The following is a 21,417-nucleotide window of genomic DNA, read 5'->3' on the forward strand; positions in this document are numbered from 1 at the left end:
GGTAAATTAATTCTGTTTATGTAGATCTGACATTCACCGATGGTTTGGCTGTCCAAAACACCACAGTGAAGCCCATCCTGGGGAAGATTCTGTCACACACTGTGGGACACACCAGGACTCCCCTGGTCCTCTGACTGACCAAGGCCTCCTGGATCTAGAGAAGGTCTTGCCAGCAGGATCAAACATAAAGAGTAGAGGAAAAGAAACAGAAGTATTAGTTTTCTTCTGCCCTCCCTGCTCCTCCCAGGCTGTCACTTTAGTCAGGGCTCCTGACAACCCCTTCAGATGAAGTGTACTCCAAAAATGCACACTGGGGTTATGTAAGACTCTGGTACCTTTGGTGACTCACACGCCTTGTCCCAACACGCCGTTCCCCAGAGCCGTTGTGTAACCTCACTGGGAAAGCACGCAGCGGCCAGCCTGGGATGGGGAGCTGCTCTGGGACGGGAGCCATGGCCCCAGAGATCTTCCTTTGTGCCCCAGGGTGGGAGCCATGGCCCCAGAGATCTTCCTTTGTGCCCCAGGATGGGAGCCATGGCCCCAGAGATCTTCCTTTGTGCCCCAGGATAGGGAGCTGCTCTGGGATGGGAGCCATGGCCCCAGAGATCTTCCTTCCCAGGGAAAGGCAAACCCACTGAAGGACCATCCCATCCCTCTCACACATGGAGATGAAGGAGTCCTGCTGCAGTGTTGTCCTGCAACTGGAGGGATGGTCAGGGAGATGAAAAGTGTGAAATTTGTGAGACTAGAAAATTTCTGGTTGGCATCCAAACCTATGGTTTTCCCTATTGTGTACTGTAGTGAAAGGTCTGCTAGTACTTGTAATGAAAGGATTCATTGGCAGGAGAATAGAAATATGGATATCTTCTACCCTTGTCCAGGGAGCCTTCTTCCTACAGTGAAGGAGCCTGAGCTTTCTCTTGTTTAAGCATGGAAACATCAGGATAGGCTTTGCAGCCAGCAGTGGAGATACTGACTGTCCCTCTGGCACAAAAGGAGGATCAGGCCTTTGAGCTCCTGGAACCTGTGGCACAGCAAGAGGCAGTGAGGGGTGCAAACAGCCAGGGGCAGCTGCACTGGAAGTGGGGACAATATTCCCAGCAGTGGGGTGGGGACAGAACAGCCCAAGGGTGTCGGGATGGATAAGCCCATGGGGACAAATCACAAGTGTGTCTGTCTCAGTGTGAGAGGCTGTGGAGGAGAGAGACTGTGCCTGTGTACTGAGGAGCAGCCTGCCTGGGGCTCCTTGCACACAGGTCCAGTCTGCCATGTTTTGCCATCTCCTGGGACAGCATCCCCAGCAGCACAGGGCCAGAGGGCCTCAGCTTCCCTCCTATTCAGACTCTGCTGGAGCCTACACTTGCTGGGCACAAATATTATCTGGACAGCTGTACCTTGGCATTTTGTGTGGCTGTTGTTTGGTTTGGATTTTCACCCTGCCCTTATTCTGTGTTTGAATGCATGTGCTGTGAATCCAGCCCGAACACCTCAGCCCTCAAGGCAGCAGAGTTATGGTAATGTGGGTATGTTTGAGGAAGGCTGAGAATTGGCAAGTCAGCAGCAACTTTTGTTTCTCTGAACTCACAGTGCTGAGAAAGTTCAGACTTCACCCTGCTTTGCACTCGTGTCTGTCAAACAAATGAGAGGCACAGAACAGCATGCTGCAGGTTTGGTGCTGCCTTGTGACTTCAGGGCCAGCTCATCAGCTGGGACAAGTGAGGGTAGCTGCCCTGAGGCAGTCCAGATGAGCAGGTATTTTCCTGACATCTTGCCAGTCCTTGATTCCTGTCCAGGAATCCACACCTACCCCAGACTATCTTCTGGTGCAAAAGTGAGAGGTTTGAATCATGCGATGGATTTACTGCCTGGCTCATAGGCTGAAGTGAAAAATAAAGTTAAAGAAACTTTTCTTGTTTAACTACGGACCTGTTTTCTACTGTTTTGTAGCTCTGCAATGGAGTGATAACATATTAGGGCTGAGTCTTGGCTTCAGGACTCCACTTTTAGACTTGTATAAAATCACAGTAACACAGGCATCAGACTCATTATTTTTTATACAGTTACACATTATACAATTTTGCCCCCTCAGTCCATAGCTAGAAATCACCACTTCCCACATACAGCATATGCAATGCTTTATTTTTAAAAAACAACTTCCATCTTTCTAAAGAGTAAAGGCAGAGCAAAAAAAATGAATTTATATGACCTATTATTAAGTTATGAAATGCTTACAAGCCCACAAAACCATGCATGGACTCAGCTTCCTCAGGAGAGAGGGCAACTGCAAGGAATTTCGGAGCCAGCACCTTGCCTGATGGAAAGCAGAAGCCACTGACTTCAGCAGGAATGTCTGCTCCTAACTGCAGAATTGGTTCCCAGAACTGGCTCACCATGAAGCCCAGAGCTGGTGGAGCTCAGGGATATTGATGAGAAGGAAGCCAATTATTTTTTCCTGATTAATAAGGCAGAATGATCCTCAAGCCGTGCTCCAGTGGCTACAACCACATGGGCACCAGGGCTGCAGGAACACAGAGGCCCTGCCTCTGCCAGCCTCGCAGGCTGCTCAGGCACAGGATGTCTCTGCTGATGGCAGCACTGCCTGCTGTCACCATGGCATGGGCTGCTTTCTGTAAAACCTGCTTCAGACACAGTTTGTCAGGCTCTAACCACCAGGGCTGGCCCTAGAGATGCCAGCTGGCTGCCACAACAGGAGATCTCAGGCAAGGTAGTCTGGCAAGGGTGAGGCTGGGAGATGACAGATTTGTCCCTGACCTTTTGGGATAGCTCTGGGATGAAGAGGTAAAGAGAAGAGATGTGGGCATCCCAGGAATAGAGGGGGAAAGTCTGAGATGGGGTGGGATGGCTGATGAGGGGCAAGTTGGGATATGGAGCTAGGGGAAAGGAAGGAGTGAACATCAGAGGACATGGGATAGCAGGAAAGAGGAGTCCCTTCTCCCCATTGGGATGTGTCTTCAGCAATGTCTGGGGAGAATCACATATTCCCACCTCTGTTTCTCCTCCATCATCAGCTGGAACCTTCTGGTCCCATGTCCCATAAACATTGGTTGATGCTTGGACAGCAGCCTTTCACTGGGACAAACACACTGCTAGGACCCATCACACTTGTCCCTGTGGCCTCTGTACCCTGGCTGTGCTGCTGGCCCTGTCACCCCCAGGTGGGCCTGCTGGGGACTGCCACGTGCTCTGCTGGAACCCAGGAGCAGCCCCACAGATGTGAGCATGTGTGCAAGTGACCTTCAGAGAGCCGAGGTCACACAGCCACTCCAGGGGCACGAGCAAAGCTGCCTCTGCAGGTTTCCCATTTCACTGTTTCCTCAAGGCTCCCCACCCAGGCTCATCTCCATGCACAACATGGATGGTTCCTAGCAGCAGAACAGCACCAGAGCCACAATCCTGCTCTGAGAGATACCTGAAGCAGCTCTGTGTGAGCCCCAAAGCAGTGTAACTGCTGAGCATAGAGGAAATCAGCCCATTCTGCTGTGCTAATATTGCATTTATACTGCTCCTGGTAGAGGTACCTGCTGTAACCCAGCTAACCCAGCAAAGGGAATTCCTCTCCCACACACAGCTCTGCTCCCAGTGCAGGGAGAGTGTGCAGGGCCCTCTGGGAAGGCAGCATGAACTCCTGTAATTAAAGCCTGGATCCTAATGTTCAAGTACTGAGAGACCACATGCTGGCTGGTTTTCTTTGTAGCTTGAATAGTGTTCCTTTAATGTAGGTGGGTTGTTTTTTTGGTTGGAGGGTTTTTTGTGCGTGTGAGAAACGTAAATAGGCCTTCATCTTTTATGCATTTCCTTGTGCCTTCCAGACCCAGAGCTCCTCTCCATCATTTGACATCATTTCTAGTTCTGAAAGACGCACTTACTAGAAAAAGATAGAAAGGTATTTTCATTGCAGTACATCATATTCACATACATAAAATATTAAAAGCAATATAGATGAACCCAAAAACAAGGCAGCACTTTAGAAAATAGTATTAGGCTTTTCCCTAGGTGTTAGAGAAGGAGATAAATCCTACCCTGTAAGACATTACAGCCTCCATGGACTCCCAAGGGGAGTGTGTGTCATGCTTAGAGATACCAGGAGGGTCTTTTACAAGGGGAGCAAAAGATTTCCTGCTATATGCATGCAGACACAGAGGAATATAAATATATGTGTGTGTGTGTGTGTGTGTGTGTGTGTGTGTGTATGGATGCTTACACAGCATGTGTCAGCACTGCCAAGGAGCATTGGCTGTGCCTGCCCCACACTGCTGTCTCTTGAGGACAGAGTGCATTTCCTGAGTCCTCTCCCAGTCTGTGCTGGGTCTCCCCAGAGGTCCTGAAATCTATGGCATGGTGCCATGGGGAGGCCTGCAGGACGTGGCACTGAATGGCAAATGCAACCCAGTGGAAACAGCAGTTTTTTCTCTAATGGACAACCCCACCAAAGGAGCCCTTCAATGTCCTCAAACATCCTTGCTCAACTCACTGCAGTCAGACTTTGGCCCCAGGTGAGCCCAGGCTCGGTCTCAGGTAACTAAAGGTGACGTGTCTGATCTTCAGCAGTGTCCCCTGGAGACAAGTGCCCTCACAGGTCATCTCCATCACATAAGAAGGCAAAATGGTTTTCTCCCTCTTAAAGGGTGGCCTAGAGGGTCAGCCCCATAATAACCAACTGCAATACTCACTGAAGCTCAGTAGGATGAGGAAACAAGAACTCAAACCATCCAGGATCACACCCAGCATGGGACCTAATGTAGCTCTGAGTTCACTCCTCTTTGTGAGAAGAGATTTACTCCCAGGGTTAGTGTCTGCATGTTTTTCCAGCTGCTAGCTCTCTCCCCATCCCTCAGATCCATGTGCCTTCCCAGTCTGTCAGTTCTTCATTCATGTCCACATGTGTGTTCCCTTCCTCCTCTCTCACTGGGAAACCTCCCACAGCCCACCCAGCTCCTCCAATGCCATCCTTCACTTCCCCTCCTGGGACAAGGCAGCAGGAACCAGCACTGCTCCCACGTCCCTGCTTACTGGGGTTAAAACCATCTCATCTGCTAATGTAGACACACAGAAATGCTTTCAGGAAAAGCTATTTGAAAAACAGGAGCAAGCATTTACTGAACCTTTAAAAACCTGCAAATTCCTCTCCATTCCATTATCTTCCCTTTTTTCAATCTTCCCTCTTTTATTCCCCTTTTTTTTCTACAGAAAAGTCTTATATTAATAATTATTGGTGTCTCTTTTTCATGGGTATTTGATTCCATATTGCTGCTGAAAAAAAAGAGTAAATATAAAAGGTTCCTAAAGCATTCAGTCATACACCCACATTTCTCTCCAATATTGTCTTGCTTTTCAAAGTTAGACTGAAAAATCTATGATTATTGTAAAAGTTTTAAAACAAATTTAAAGGTCTGATTCCTCAAAGCTCAGGTGGTCCAGGCTTCAGTAGCCACCAAAGAAAGTAAAACCAGAACCAACAGAAAATATGAAAATCCTTTTACAGGCAGAAAATGTTAATGGGAGAAATGTTAAAGGTGTTAATAGTACCAATGCCATATTCAGCATCTCCTATAAATGGGGAAGGGAATGTTACTGTTGGCAACCCTAGGCAATGGCAGGAAGTATTTACTAGCTCAACGGGATCCTATATTTGCAAGGGTAAATCCAGCCAGCGAGAATTATCGCTCTGCTGACAGACTAGCTAAGGGGCCAAGGAGAAGGTAGGTGGCAAAGGGGGCATTCACTGAGGGCAAGGGAGGGGTGCAGAGCCCCCAAAAAGCAGCACTCCCCAGGCAAGAGGGTTCCCAGGGCTCCCCTCCTGCCCTGCTCAGAGCAGCTCGCAGCTGTGGCTGCTCTGATGTATTTTTATGAATGGTGAAAGGAGATTTTGGTCCAACAAGTCATAGAAGTACTGGGCTAAGAGAGAGAAGGGCAAAAGAGAATAAAAGCAGTGAAAGGTGATTAATGCTATGTAGTTGTTGGTAGATGCTTGCCTATAAATCATGTGATGGTGTGTAACATGAAAAGAAAATCAAAGCAAGTTATTCAACAGGAAACTCCATGACACATGGAGAAAACTCTTCAGCTGTACACCACAGGCTTGATTTTCTCTGCTCAGAATACCTGCAGTAGGCATGGACTTCACTGCCAACAGGGACTATTCATTTATTATGGCTATATAGTGCCAGGCACTTGAAGCAAGTCCTACAAAGCTCTGTGATTCACACAGACCACAGACCTAATCCCAGAATGTTTATTGTCATCAGTGAAAAAAGGCTAAGCTGTGACAGGCACTCTTGGCCAGGAAGAAGCAGAGCTGGTGCCCTGACTATTTTGGGACAAAGACATCCTGTTCCTCCAAAGCCTGAGCAGGGAGTACATCTTTCCTACTGGGAAGCACCAGCCAGGCTGGCTGCAGGGGCAGCCAGGGGGAACCTGGCCCTCCACAGCAACTTGAGATGCCTGCTCATAAATACAGATGCATATGAATAAAGGACTTGAGTTTATTTTTTGTGTGTGTTTGAAATGATGACAGTCTTAATTCTTGCTTTTCATTTTGATAATAATAAAGTATTCCTTCTAGTTCATCTTGCTCTTCTATGCATCTTGAAAACTGTCCCATGCTTAGATGATAAAACATCCCCTCTCCCTCCAAAAGTGTTTTTATGTTCTTGTGTGATGTGAATTATAATCAGGATTGGGGCAACAGCATTAACGTGATATTTTTCCAATTCAGTTTGAAGCTATTGACCTTCTACCCTTTGTAGCCATAACACTAGGTTGTGATACAGAGACTCAGGATAAACATGCAAATAAAATATTTCTTCTTTCCTTTTGCAAAGGTTATTTATGATTATAAAGTTATTATACTATATTGTTCAACACCCACCTTGTTTCAGTAGCACATATAATGTTGCTGACTTTGTCTGGGTAATTATCAACACATAAGCACAGCAATACAGATGTCTGTGATATCCAGTAACTTTTTGGGCAGTGGGAAAGCTCCAAAGGAAAGCAAATGTTGGAAAAGGTTTTGGAAAAGGTAGAGAGAAGGATCTAAGTAATTATAGGCCTGTCTCCTGACACGAGTCCCAGCAGTATAATGGAATGACTCATATGGATCTAGATTAACAAAGAATCAAAGGAGGAAAATATCATTAATGCCAATCAACAGGAGTTTATGGAAAGAGACCCTTTCAAACTGACTTGTTATCTTTCACCAAGGAGATTGTAAGGGTGAGTGATAAATGTAACAAAGCTGATGTAAAACACTTGGATTTCTTTGAGGCCTTCAACTTGTTGCAGCAAGACATGGTGATTAAGAAACCGGAACAATCCAAAGCCAGTATGGCACATACAAATTGGCTGTCTCAGTAATCATCCCTGAGACACCACCATGGAGTTCCTGGAAGGGCGCTTGGGGCATTGTGAGCAGCAGGCACTGCTCCCTGGGTGCCACCCTGGGACCTTCAGTGTCCCACCCCAACCCTTTATTCAGTCCTCAGTCCTTGCACCCCTTCCCTTTGCTTTGCTGGAAGACCTCACTAATCAGCCGTGTTTTCTCAGAGCTGTTTATTTTTCCTTTCCCACCCTGGATGGTCTGTGCATTGTGTGGATTTTCAAGATAGCAATTACTTACCGACAATTTTTTAACATCAGAAAAATGCAATATGGTCCCATAACCCTGCACAATTGGTTCTTCACCTTCACCAGGTGATATTTTATCAAGAACTGTAAAGAAACAAAAGGATTGCTAATAAGGTTTGTGGATGACACCAAGACAGAGAAAAAAGGTAAAAAATAAAGGATATGTCACCAGTACAAGCAGACCAGTTTACAAAATTGCATTCAGATGAACAATAGACAGTTGAGTATGACCAAAGGTAAAAAATGACACCTGTAGGAATAATAATAATAAAGGGTAGTTTCAGTCTAGGAGATACCAAAAGGGCACATGAGACACAGCTGAATGTGAGTTTCCAGAGTTCAGAGTTACAGTATCTGAGAGGGCTAAATGGGTTTTTTGGCATCAGCTAAATAACCTACATCATGTCTGTATTTGGGTTTCACGTTATTACAGATGAAAAACCATGTTCACATCAGGTATCCACAGCACAAACCAATGGATAAGGCAGAAATGAATCAGAGGAAACATGCATGCTGCTGCTTACAAATTTGAATAGGATGCCTTTTGATAACAGACCCTAAGACTTCAATCTCTTTAGTCTCTTGATGGATGTGGGCTGAGCTGGGTCCCGATTTGGAGTAAAAGTCTGATCATCCATGACACAAAAACAGGAAAGTTCCCATAGCTGGAAGATGTCATTAGCAGGCATATCCAGAAGAGAAGCAAAGGTTTCTAAAACAAGGAGGAACAATCACATGGACAGTCTTCCTAAATGCTCACTGATTCCTTGCCTCTGGTAATATTTAAATAAAATATACAATCCAAATCAAACACAAGTTACATCAGGGAAATACACAGAGAGACTTCAGGGCTTGGTTCTGCTAAACTTTGGAGACTATATGAGCAACAACCTGGGTCTTCACCTAAAGTGCCTTCAGAAAATACTGAAGCTCAGCCTATGTCTGGACCTCAACACACACTCTAGTATGAACAAGGTGGATTTAACAAGTATGGGCTATACCAATTTTTAGGATAACCTGTACCCCAAAGCCCTGGAATTTATCTTACTGCTACAAAATACTTACTTCCCACTATTGCTTGGGCACACCAATTCTTAACCAGCACTTGAAAACATGACATGTTCAGGAGTCATCTATTATTTTCCCATCATTGTGAATAGAGTCATTGATTCAGTATCAACCACACAGGAAATGGCATAGGAGTAACACGCCTGAATTTGATGGCAAAGCATCTAGGATGTTGCTTCGGTGGGGTCATGTGCTAAGAATGGAAGAGGCTTGCTATAAAACATCTATTTTAGCTTCAAACACACAGAGTCAAATTCAGAGTAGCATCACCACCAACTGGCTACTTGTCCTTTGTGTTGCCTTCATAACCCCCATGGTGCCAGGGTCATGGAAAGCCAAGGAGGTATTTTCAATCCTCTGCTTCTCTCACAGTGACCTTGTGCCAAGCCATGGGAGCAGTGCTCTCACCAGCTCTCTGCAGCACTGTGATTCTGTCCTGGAGCTACGATCCATACAGGCATTTGCATCAAATGGCACCAGAATCAGTGCAGTTCAGGCACTTGGTAGCAATCCCACCACGAAGGTTCATGTGCCATGCACCACACTGCATGGCTCTGCAGGCAAAGCACAGCATGCCTGGCCCTGCAGGAAGGGAAATAAATGAGGCATGCAGTTCATGAGCCAGCACTGTTTGCTCCTGTTTGCCCACGGCTGCAGCCCAGCCCCTGGAGCTCTCCTCACCTGGGCAATGCAGAGCAGTCACAGTGCCATGGCCACTCTGCTGTCCCCAGGCACTTGTATGGACCAAAGGGAGAAGTCAACACACACAAAATCTTCTCCCACCTCTCAGATCTCAGTCTCTGCTTGACACGAAGCTGAGAAGGAAGATCTTTTCCCTTTCCAATGTATTCCCTGCTGTCCACACCACATTTTGCTCCAGCCTTGCAGGAGGTTGCACTTGGGCCTCATTATAACAGAGCATGGACTATTGATTCAGGTTGCAGACAGTAATCAGTCCTTTTCTATCAATAGCTTTGCCATTGACATTTTTAAAATCACATGCTTTTTCCTACCATAAAACACTGTTAAGATTATGTATTGCCTGGAAGTTAAGATTTTAAAACCAAATGCAAATACTGATTTCAAACACAAGGAATGACTTCGGTTCTAAAGACAGCACTAATGATAAAACAGTCCTGCATGTGAAAGAATTCACTTCATTACCTTAGAATTTCTATAAGAAATAGGAAAAAGGCATTGGAATAAGAATGAATATATTATCTATATCTCAGTGGATGTAGCATATTTTAAAATGTGTTTTTCAAAGGCTTAAGGAAAAAACAAAAAAGTTTCATCAGGGTTAACAACTATCAATCTAAACTGGAATTTTGTATAACCTAAAATGATTTAATACCTGGGCAGGTTTCCAGCTGGTAAGCATTGTCATAGCTGCAGAACACAACAGAGCACCTATAACAATTACATTAGCTGATTCTCTACTTGTCTCTACCAACTGATGTCTTTCAGTTCCCAGCCTTTAAAGAGCAGTGAGTGGAATACAAATTCCTCAGTCAGTTCTGCATTTGTAATCCTTCTTCCAGAATTAAGACTCAAAACCTGTGCATATGAATACATTAAACCTAATCTTTATGTTTTGCCCAGCAATTGTAATCAAGTCCAACATTTTTTGCTCAGACTGCAAATGCTGTTGGAGTCTACTCTGTGCAGTGCAGTGTTAAAAGGTTCTTAGTGTGGCTTTTAATGTCCAGAAGAAAAAAAATCTAAATTATTCACCACAGTGATGTCATTCTGTATCTTATTGTTCTGTGAGGTGGCAGCCAAATGAGTGACATAAAAAAGTTACCTTAACTGGCATCATCTGCTTCCTGTATGTTTTTGAGTCATATTCTCCAGCTCTACTGCCAAAAGTTTTTATAACTGCTAGCACTATAGCCAGTACAGCTCAAAACACAAATTGCAGCCTATTCTGGTAAGATACAAACACTATCATTGAAGACCCCCTTACAAAATCACTGCCACCATTACTAGCGATAGCACAAGAACCAGAAAGCACGATAGGATTATCAGACTGCTTTCTGAGTTTTCAAAACCTTTATATAGGAAAAGAAATCACCTTCTGATTTGTGAATGTGGCTTAAGCAGTACCTGATAATACACAGAATATTTATGGAAAACAAAGACAAAACCCATACAATCAGCTTTTTTCTATGGCCCAATTTCTAGGAAGAACATGAATACATTTTGAAATTAACTTATCTGTTTAAATGGGAGAAGCAGAATATAGCAACAATGAAATGCAGAAGAAAGCACCTGCTATGCAGTTTGTCATTCCCTGTGCAAGTTTTGCTACACAGTAAAACCAGCTCTAATCAATGTTGTCATTTAATGGCAATAAAATAGCAAAATCAGCTACTGTTATTTTTGTGGTCTTAAGCACTTCTTCAGAAGTTCTTACTTCAAAATCCCTTTGCCAATGAAAAACATGACTCTGAAAGATACAGTCATCCCCCACAGCTCCCCTGCTCCCTGTGCCCTTTCCCCAGCCCCTTTAAATTTGGCCTGCAAGTATTAAATGTAGACTTTATCAACGGCAATAGTGGAACTCCTACTGTATCAACAGGCCCAGGAATTCCATCTGACTATCCACCATTGTACAGCTCAGATTTTATCTGAGTGACTACTGCTTCCACAGAGCAGAAATGCAAGTATGTAAAACACAATGCTGTTTTTAATGCCTCTTCATGCCCGTGCACAGAACTTGCACAGATCAGGACAGGCACACTCCTAGGTGCAAACAGCATTACCTGTACTTCCCATACTGTGCCAACAGCTCCAACGTGGGCAGCTCAGCCTTCCCATGCTGGCTGCAGTGCCCATGAGTGCAGGCCAAGAGCTCCAGGCTGGGTGACAGCCCAAAGAAACCTCTGCCCAATTGCTGCCCTTTTTCTGACTCCGTCATAACTCAATTAAAATTTTTTACAAACACATCATAAAGAACATATTCTACTGGCAACCAAAAAGAAAAAGATGAAGCAGCAGCCCTGTGGCAAAAGCAGAGTCAGGAGATCTGGATACTTTTCCTGGCTTTGCTTTAGATTTGTGACTGACCTTGACAAGTCAGATATAGACAAATCCCGCTCCCTGCTCTGTGCAAGGGGTCCTACCTGCTTCCCAGGGACAGTGGCTCTGCTATGAGAATGTGTTGTCTGAGCAAAGACACGCATAGACGTGCATATACACACAGAAATACATTTTCACAAGGGGAGAGTCCTGAAATCCAAAATTCCTGCCATTGACAAAGAGCAAGACATCAGCTTAATGAGAGGTTGTAAGGAAAATCTGCAGGTCAGACATTGTGGAGCATTTTGTACTCCTGAAGATGAAGTAACAGACATACATTATTGGGTGGCATTCAAAGGCCATCTTTCCTTGTTCATGTCTCTAAAAGCAAGGGAAATATCACCTACATCATAGGATGGATTTCAGGGCTGAGCTTTCAAATATTTATGAGAGCCATAACGTTTAGAAGTCTAGTTTAGTCCTTCCACTTTAGAAAGACAAAATGTTACTGCTAGGCTGCCAGATCCACAGATATGCCAAGTCTCTACAAATCCCACCAGACCCAACATTTTTTTTCTACAGAGGTTCATATTTTTTCTGTTAAAAAAAAACCAAAAAAACAAAAAACCAAAAAAAAAAAAACCAAACAGAAATAAGTTTGGTTTTAAACCACCTACATGCTGAACATACAAAAGTTATTTCTCTTTCTTGTTTTTCATTCATAATTAGATCTACTCATGACTATACCAAGATCTTCTTCATAGACTTAAAAAGGACTATGCAGAGTAACTACTGGATACACAAAGAATGTTTTGATAGCTCAGGCTTCCACCCTCCTTCAACAAATGAGCCAAGCATCAAGTTGGATGAAAACACAGTGCTGTAACACTATATGGGTGTCTGATGGCACCAGGTGAGATCTGCCAACAGCAGCCTCAGACCCCCGCCAGGTATGAGCTCCCTTCTGTAACACACACCATCCTTGGGCTGGGAAAGCCCAAGGAAAGGAAGGACATGCTTTGGCAAATGGCCCAAGGACAGAACCCTGAACATGGATGACCATTCCTGGACTATGCCTGCCTGTGTCCCTTTCCCTGGCTGTGAGTGGGCAGTGGGGTCTGTCCCCTTCCCCAGCCAAGGGCTGGCTCTGTAGGGAGATCTGCCATTTCTCCAGCCACTCTGTGCACCTTCCCCTCTGCCCCACGGTGCTCCCCAAAACCTGAGCTCCCCACCCCACATCTCCTCCCACGCCAAGGGGGGCACATCTCCCTGAGGGCCTCTTTACAGAATCAGAGGCTTTTAAGGGGTTGGAAGAACCCAGTGCCAACCCCCTGCCATGGGCAGGGACATCTCCCACCAGACCAGGTTCCCCAAAGCCCTATCCAGGCTGGGCTTCAACACTTGTAGGGGTGGGACATCCACAGTTTCACCTGTTTTGGTGCCTCACCACCCTCATGGTAAAAAATTTCTTGCTAAAACCTAATCTAATTTTCCCCTCTTTCAATCTGTACCCATTACTGTTTGTCCTATCACTATAGCTCCTCATGGAGCGTCCCTCTCTAGCTTCCCTGCAGACCCTCTCAGACACTGGAAGGTTGCTGAGGTGCCCACACCACCTTCTCTTCTCCAGGCTGAACAGCCCCAGCTTTCTCCATCTTTGTAGGGGGAATGTTCCAGTCCTCTTAACATCTTCAAGGTCCCCTCTGGACTCGCCCCAACAGTTCCACGTCCTCCTTATATTGGGGACACCAGAACTGCATGCAGTGCTCCAGGTGGGGTCTCACAAAAGCGAACCCGCCCCAAGCCGTGCCGCGCCGGGGCTGCTCCGATCCCCGGAGGACAGCGGGGCCGGCACGGAGGGCAGGGCCGGTCCCAGGAGGGCAGGGGCCGATCCCCAGAGAACAGCGGGGCCGGCACGGAGGGCAGGGCCGGTCCCAGGAGGGCAGGGGCCGATCCCCAGAGAACAGCGGGGCCGGCACGGAGGGCAGGGCCGGTCCCGGCCCCGAGGCCCCCGCACACGCCGGGCGGGGGGCGGGACCTTCCGGTTCATGTCGGCGCTGGGCTGGCGCGGAGGAGCAGCGCGGCCATCTTGCCTCGTCCGGGAGCGGCGGCGGGGCGGGCGGGGGGCAGGCAGGGAGGGAGGGAGCAGCGGGCGGGCACCCACCGAGCGTCCGCAGCCCGCGGGGCGCCGGCCTTCTCGGAGCCTGGGGCGGGTCGCGATGCGAGCGGCGGCGCGGTGAAGCGGGGCCGCGGCGGGGGAAGGAGAGGGCAGCCCCCCGGGCGGCGGGCCTGCGCTAGCCGTGCCCCGGCGGCAGCGGAGAGAAGCCGGGCTGCGGGGCGTCCTGCTGCCGCCGCCTCCTCCCGCCCGCCCTGCGCTCACCCCCTCCCCCCCGGAGCCGCTCCCTCGCCGCCTCCCTTTCCCCGGCTCCATCCCTTCCCTCGGCTCCATCCCCTCCCCGCTGGATGAGGCGGCCCCCTGCCCGCTGCTGACCCCTGCGGACCCCGGCTGTAGGATGAGCCCGAAGGACTCGGAGGGGGCGAGGCCGCTCCGCTCCCCGAGGAGGATCTAGTGGGGGGGCACCGACGCGACGCCGCCCCCCGCCAGGCACCTCGTCCTTCATGGTGGCTCCCTGCGACCACCATCTCGGAGCAGACGCGCAGCCCGGGGCCCGTGTGTGTGTCTGTGCGCGCCGCCGCCGCGGCCGCCCGAGTGAGGGAAAATGTCCACTCGGACTCCATTGCCCACGGTGAACGAGCGCGACACCGAGAACGTGAGTACCGCGGCCGCGGGGGACCCGCCGCGCCACCGCACCGCGCCCGGCCCGCGCCGCCCGGCCCCGCCGCGCGGGCATCGCCCCGCGGGGCGCTGTCAGCAGCCGCCCTCCGCCCGTACGCTGCCCAAATTGCCGATTTATTCTGAATTGATTATTTTTTTAACCCCTCCACAGCACGGTTCGCCGGCACCGTGGCGTTTGCGGGCATCCCTCCCAAAGCCGGTGTCCCCTCTTTAATTCCCCCGGTTCTATTTGAGTGTCGCAGGGTGGCGAGGATCGCGTTGGTTATGTCGGTAACGGGGATCCGCGGTGGGGAGGGGAGCGCTGGGGGGCTGCTGCCTTCTCCTGATATGCGAACTTACTGCCAATGCACCCGAATAAACCTCTGGTAAACAGATGGGAATAATTCAGCTTGGCTAGGGGTGGGCTAGGTGACCTAGATAATAGGCCTCTTCCCTGCTTAATTTGCAGGGTTCTCGATGGTAATGACGCTGTTAGGCTAGTCACCTGTTCAGATGACATTAAAAGGGTTTCTTTATTGGAATTACCCTTTGCGCAAGGGAGCTTGTTCCCTTCACACCGAATACCCCCTCCTTTTTTTTTTTTTTTTTACCTTGACAAAGCCAAGGTTTAGGAATTGACACTTTATTTACAATATTAAGTCAGTCACAAAGGTCGTATGCTAAAGGAAGAAAGAACAAAAAAATAAGCTAGCCCTACCACAGGAGCATATAGCAACAAACGAAGCTCGGTAGGAGACTCCCTTTCTGCAGATAGAAACTGTGTTTCTCCTGAGTTAAAACTTACTTGATCCTGGTGTATCCTGTCTAACCATTTTTCTGCAGAGGCTCTGACATGTCCCCAAATGATAAACAGAAGGGAGTTGTCACTCACTGTAGTCTAAAATGAGTTGATAGGTGAACTTTGTATTCAGCTTTTTGTCAAGGCTATCTGATATTCTTTACAAGATAGATGCTAAGCTTGACGGATGAGGCTTTTTTTTGAGGGGTTTGGTTTTTGTTTTTCTTTTTTTTTTTTGGGAGGGCTTCTTATGTTTTGGACTGGCATAAAAGGTGGAAACTTTGGTTAAAGATCAGGAAAAACTGTTGGATTGTTCCAGACCATAAATAGTCTGAGAAAAGTGATGGTAGCCCCATTGTTTAAAACAAGACCAGACAAAGCGTTAGAAAACATGCTGCATGGAACAATTACTGCATTACTAGGGATTTAGATTTTATTGACATAATAGGCATTTCTAACTTCTGTGATCTTTATTTGCTTTAGCACTACATGCAACCTGCAGGCTAAGGGCTGTACTGAGCAAAAAGCCAACTAAGCATATTTGGTTGTAAAATCTCAATGAGCTTCCTGTCTTGTGGAAGAAAATAATTAAAATATTATGCAGCCCTTCCTATGCCATGGGGAGAGTTGAAGTTGAAACACTCTACAAAATACTGTGCATGGTTGATTTGGGTGATTTTAGTCTATATCAAACCTGACTGGACTTTTCAAGCTCCATGTGAATGTATGGAAGCCACATAGTAAATCATTTCAGAAAGTGTTCAGATCAGATTCCCCAGTTAATTCAAACTCTACTGTGGATAACTTAACAGTGGAAAGACTTAATATGTGCTTGAGGAAACATAATTATTCACAAGCTGTGTGTTCTAGCACTTGAAGTTAGGTTTTTACATGTCTTCCACTTAAGGCACCTTATTCTCACTTCAAAATATTGGTCTAACACTTCTGTTTAGTTATCTTCATAATTTGACATACACGGATTGTCTTGCTTGCAGATAAATTGCCTTAGGTTTAGAAAAAGGCATATTTTTAAAGTGCTGTATTCTGTGCTGGTGTCCACAGAAATACCTGTAGGTAGTGATATTGACAGGGAGTGATTAATCCAAGTACTCGCCAGATCCAGCCAGCCAAGCCCTCCCCAGTACAATACCATATTCTTCAGGAAGCTCTCTGATGTTTTGGCCATCAGCTATCTAGAAATTTACAAACTATTTTGTTATGCCTTGCTTAAAAACTAAATTTAAATCTGACATTTAGTCTGTCTGAATTCCCCCTAGAGCTGTGAACGCCAGGTCTCTTTTTTAATACCAAATGCAATAATTTTGATACTTCAGCTAACTGTTCTATACCCCAAACCTGGGTGTGTTATGTTGGCAGGTAAATTGAGCCTTGATTCATTCTCTTTCACATAAGAGAAGTCTAATTAGTTAATATTCAGAGGGCTCTTTGAAGAGGCTTAGGAGGTGCCAAGGTATTCAGCTAGCCTTTGGGCCATGGTTGTGGACCCTGTTAATGCCTCCTCTCTGCTTGGAAGGTTACCACTGCTGACAAAGGCTTGGCTGGTGTTGAATCTGGTTGAAGTGTGCTGATCATAGCTTATCCATGCCTATACTTGCAGTTTTGAAAATGAAGTTAGCCTCCAGAATGACAGTGAGTGTAAATTATCATTGTCTGTGCTTGCACTTAACCACGTTCAGTGGTTGGCAGGTCCTGTTGAATAAAAAAGTGTAATTGCCAGTACTTGATTTTTATTTTTTTTTCCTAAGGCTTCTTATCAAGACATGCTGAAGTGGAAATACTGTCACAGTGACTTTCCCCAAAAGCTCCTCAGAGCTACCAAGCCTTTAGTGCCTTTGAGATTAAAGAATTTGGCTGCGAGTCACCTGGTTTTGAGAGGAAAGGCATCCCAGATGATCTGTGATCATAGGAACTTCACACTTGGACAGTTGGAAGCTGGCTGTTGGCCTGCCATGAGCAGAGACACGGCAGCTCCTCTCTGGCCATGTCTTGTGCAGCAGGGGCTGCTTAGGGGACAGAAGTGCAGGACAGGATCAGATCTTCTCTGTCTTTTTCAAAAATATGTCCTGCATGTGAGAAAGAAAGCAACAGAGACAAGCAGAGACCTCCTTCATGCAAATCTGGGAGACAGGATAGACACAGAAGAAGGACTTTAGATGACAGAAGAATGAGTAAACCTGTTTTACTAGTGATGAGAAGGAAGGAAGAGAAGATGGAGGAGAATAGAGTGTGGAAACAAAGTGGAAAAGGAAGATAGAAGGTGGAAAACAAAAGATGAGAGGAGTCACAGAGGAATGTGCATATGGCAGGATGGAGGACAGCCAGTGACAAAGAAATAGGAGCAGAAGAAACAAGATTGTGAGGAGTAGGACAACTATTCATTAAAAAAAATATTCAAAGAGTGGGAAGATGATAGCAAACTATAGATAGAAACAAGGAAATACAGGTGGTATGGAGGTTGGAAGATTACTTTTTTTAACAGCATGAAATAGAAAAGAATAATCTTGCATTAAAGAGTTTAATTAAAACCTCTGTGTTCGTTGCACAGCTGTGTTTTCTGGGGGGAGAAAGGGTAACTCTTTTGAATGTGTTGGTTCTGCAGGCCAATCTGAATTAAAAATTTAAATAATTTGAGGAAAAGCAAGACTAAAATATACTCTTATCTCCATGACTGTGCCTAATGTGAAAAATTTGCTATTGAAAAATGCCAGCATGATGGCAACTGTGCTTGCACAAAAGGATTCTGTGCAGCAGAAGTACCACCCCTTTTTGGTTTTTGTTTTTTTCTTTTATTTAAAAAGATTTAGCAAAGGCAGAGTTAGGTACAAAATGTATTTTGAGCTACTGGGAAAGTTAGTGCAGTGTGTCTTGGTTTATTACCAATTAACTATGAAATGCATTAGAGCATTTGCAGACAATATGCAAGCTTGCATTGTTCTATATATTATTTATCAGTCTTCTCCTATTACAGATAGATCTGTAATTTGAATGCTTTCTTCCTCAGCATGAAATCCTGTGGGTTTTTTTTAAAGAAAGGATTGAGGAGGGAAGCGTTCCTGTGGCCAACACTTCTGACAGATTTTCTTCTACAGGACCATCTACACTATTCCATATTTTTCACCAGTTGTAATAAGTGTTCTGATTTGAATTAAATTGGGCAAAGATGGCAAAATAACTAGAAAGAAAAAATATTTTAGGAATTCACCTGGCATGTATTTTATAGTGCCAAAATTCCCCAGAGCAGAAAAAAATGCTGATGCTCGATAGGCCTGGTACTGTGTCCTCAGAAAATACCTGGTGAGCTGCATGACATTGCGAGTCATCAACTGCTAGTATTTTCACATTTTTGCAGTGAGACATTTATTTCTCAGCTGTGCTGAGCAGCCTGTGCTGTGGTGTTTAATCACTTGGTTTCAGTCAGCTCACACTGATGGGAGGCTGCTGGGGGCATCAGCCTCGGGTGCCCCTTCCCACCCGCGGTTTGTGCCAGCACTGATTATCACAGGGCTCTGAGATGAGTCTGGTCAGCTCTGATCCGAAGAAAAGTGGAGTTATCTCCATTCTGTGGCTGTAAACAGAATGTCCAGTGCAGGTGGGGAAGGTTAGAAATGCTTCCTAGTGGTTTTGTTTTGGCTTGAATTAAGCCAGTCATAGCACAGCACCCTAGGGCTAGGGTAACTTGAGTTGTGCCACAAGTACAAACAGATACATATTTACAACAGTGTAATTTGGGATGTTTTATTCCTGGAAATAATATATTTTTTTTTCTTCCTTTCTTACATTATTTCAATACCTCAGAAAAACTAAGTTGCAGGACCTTACTCCAGAAAATGTTACATAGTTAGACTTCATTTGTTACCACCAGCAAATGTGGCTTATATTGTGGGCTTAGAAGTAGCAGTCTGAAAAATACAACACAGCTACAGGAATTGCTGAAAGAAAATAAATGAGTAAATACAGTATTTAGTACACTGAACTTCACAGTTTTCTTCCTAACTTTTGTTACCCACTCACCTGGTATCCTTACCTGCTCAATTCTCCATTTTAGTTCTAGCTAAAAGATATATTCATGTTGATGTGAGCGGACAGTTCCTGTTGACAACATGTCTCAGGTGACTCAAGTCAAAGGAATTCAAAGAGTGGAGGCATTTGTCTCTCCCAATCTCCATTTCATATGATATATAAGTAGCATGTGTCTGCAACTTCCTCTTCTCCTCAGTCAAGTAATGCTGCCTCATGGGTGTCAGCCAGATCAAAAATGGAGGTCACTTTTTTTTTAGGCTCATGGCATATCAAGGTTGGCTCTGCTTTGCGTGGAGATCATCTGCCACTAAAATTCTTTAGAACATATGATAAATAGGTGCATGCTGCTATTAAAACATAAACCTGAAAGATACTGAGTACACCTGTGATAAGGAAGAAACCCTAACCCTCCTTGGGTTAGGAGGAATTCTCTCCCCATAAAGCAGCAAGTTGCTGAGCTCAATATGTGTATATATACATATAAACAGAAATTGACTTTCAAATAAAATTTGTTCCTGCAGGGTTAAACCCTAAGCAAAGCTTTCTATCTGCAAGCTCAATGTGGTTTTTGAAAACCAACTGTGAGGTGGTTGGGTTTTTTCTTTTTTGTTTAGCATGTAATTACTGACAGTGATGATTCTGGAAACAACTTAGTTGGCAGTATTGTTGATGAAGAATAGAATATGGTTGGCTCTTTAGCTATTATTCCCCAGGCTGATGTCAATAAATATCCATTTTAATCAGCAGTAAAGGAACTTTGGCTGGAAAGATATGATGAATGTCAGATCTTGATAATGTGAAGCAACAAAAGAGCTTTTAAAGAGCTTTTCTAACCGGCACCAGACTTATCTTTTTGATTATATAAGCAGGATTTCTTCACTGTTGTGTTGTTCAGTGCTAATCATGGAATTACAGATTCACTCTCTTTCATATGCTGTATAGAGCATGAACCAAATACTGCCAAACACATCTCAGAGGCTGTAGTGGTTTTGCATGGGAGGACTCTTGAGCCAGACCCTGTGTGTGAAGCATCCTGCCTTTGCTGAGGACTGTTAGTGCTTTGCTGTCAGCACTTCCCCACTCTGGTCTTCAGAGCACTGCTGCACTTGTCACTAGCACTTCCCACTGCTGGTCAGTAGCCAGAATTAGGGGTGTGCAAGTGTTGCTTTGGGTAGCAGTGTTCCCTCTTCTCCCAGTGTTTCACTTTGCCAGGCATCCTGTGTCCCTACTGTCCCCTTCCATCAGGCTGCTCAGTGTAGGCTGTTCCATTGCTGTGCTCACTTTGAGCTGTATCCTGAGTGTTACTCCTGGCTTTTTTCTTTTATTTTGCCTTCCCCACTGAGGTGTGGAGGAATTAGGAATGTGTGTCAGAGGTATAGCTTCCATGTGCTAAAGGCTGTTTACTCTCCAGGTTCCCCTTTAATCCGGTGGTTTGACAGATCTGACCTAATTAAAAGAGCCACTCTTTTTCATGAATGTCATACCAATTACATGAATGAGCACTGTGACAGGCTGAGAACTGCACAGTGAAATCTTCCCCTTTTGACAATGGAAGCATCCCAATTAGTGTTTTCTCTCCCTTAACATCTATATTATATTTCTAGAAGGTCTGCTTGTCTCCCTTGATGAATTCTGACCCTTTCAGTTGTTCCTCTCAATCACAACATCCATAATGGTTGGGCTGTAGCCTACATCAGTGAATAAATCTGCCCTCGTGGGTTGATAACTTCAGTGCCATTTTAGGTGGATAGCATTTTTCTTCTTAGGAGACCCTTTAAAATTTTGTGAGATGGAAGCCATGACTGTTTACCCTTAAGATTGATTATGGAGCAAGCTAGTCTAAAAACTGCCTTTTAATTATATGTGTTGGAACCAAATAATTGGTTATGCAAACATCAACATATGCATGCTGGGTCTGACAAAACCCACCTCACTCCATATCCTGATTTGTGCCTTGGTCACTGGTAGGAGGGAAGTAAAATCAGGACAAGTACAGGACATCTTCACCTGATGTGTTCCTGCTTATAATTTAGGAAAATAATAAAATATCTTATAATACATGATG

General features: G+C 45.5%; 1 protein-coding gene and 1 long non-coding RNA gene across 16 annotated transcripts in view; one reads left to right on the forward strand and one right to left on the reverse strand.

Annotated features, from left to right (window-relative positions):
- Window positions 1-3,499: 3,499 nt before the first annotated feature.
- Window positions 3,500-11,203, reverse strand: LOC143694421 (uncharacterized). Its single transcript, XR_013182900.1, has 3 exons — window positions 8,204-11,203; window positions 7,640-7,731; window positions 3,500-3,886 (listed from the first exon to the last, which is right to left on the reverse strand). It is a non-coding gene; the product is annotated as an uncharacterized LOC143694421 (long non-coding RNA).
- A 2,573-nt stretch (window positions 11,204-13,776) lies between these two features.
- MARK3 (microtubule affinity regulating kinase 3) overlaps window positions 13,777-21,417 on the forward strand; it is a 62,301-nt gene continuing 54,660 nt past the window's right edge. For 3 of the 15 annotated variants that reach the window (XM_077180732.1, XM_077180736.1, XM_077180734.1), the window contains exon 1: window positions 13,781-14,507. In XM_077180732.1, the coding sequence (XP_077036847.1) occupies window positions 14,457-14,507 (51 nt within the window). In that variant the 5' untranslated portion in view covers window positions 13,781-14,456. Of the gene's footprint in view, window positions 14,508-21,417 lie in introns of all 15 variants that reach the window. The other 12 variants (XM_077180739.1, XM_077180740.1, XM_077180733.1 and 9 more) reach the window with 8 other exon arrangements.

Source organism: Agelaius phoeniceus, chromosome 6 (assembly GCF_051311805.1).
Source record: "Agelaius phoeniceus isolate bAgePho1 chromosome 6, bAgePho1.hap1, whole genome shotgun sequence".
NCBI lineage: Eukaryota > Metazoa > Chordata > Aves > Passeriformes > Icteridae > Agelaius > Agelaius phoeniceus.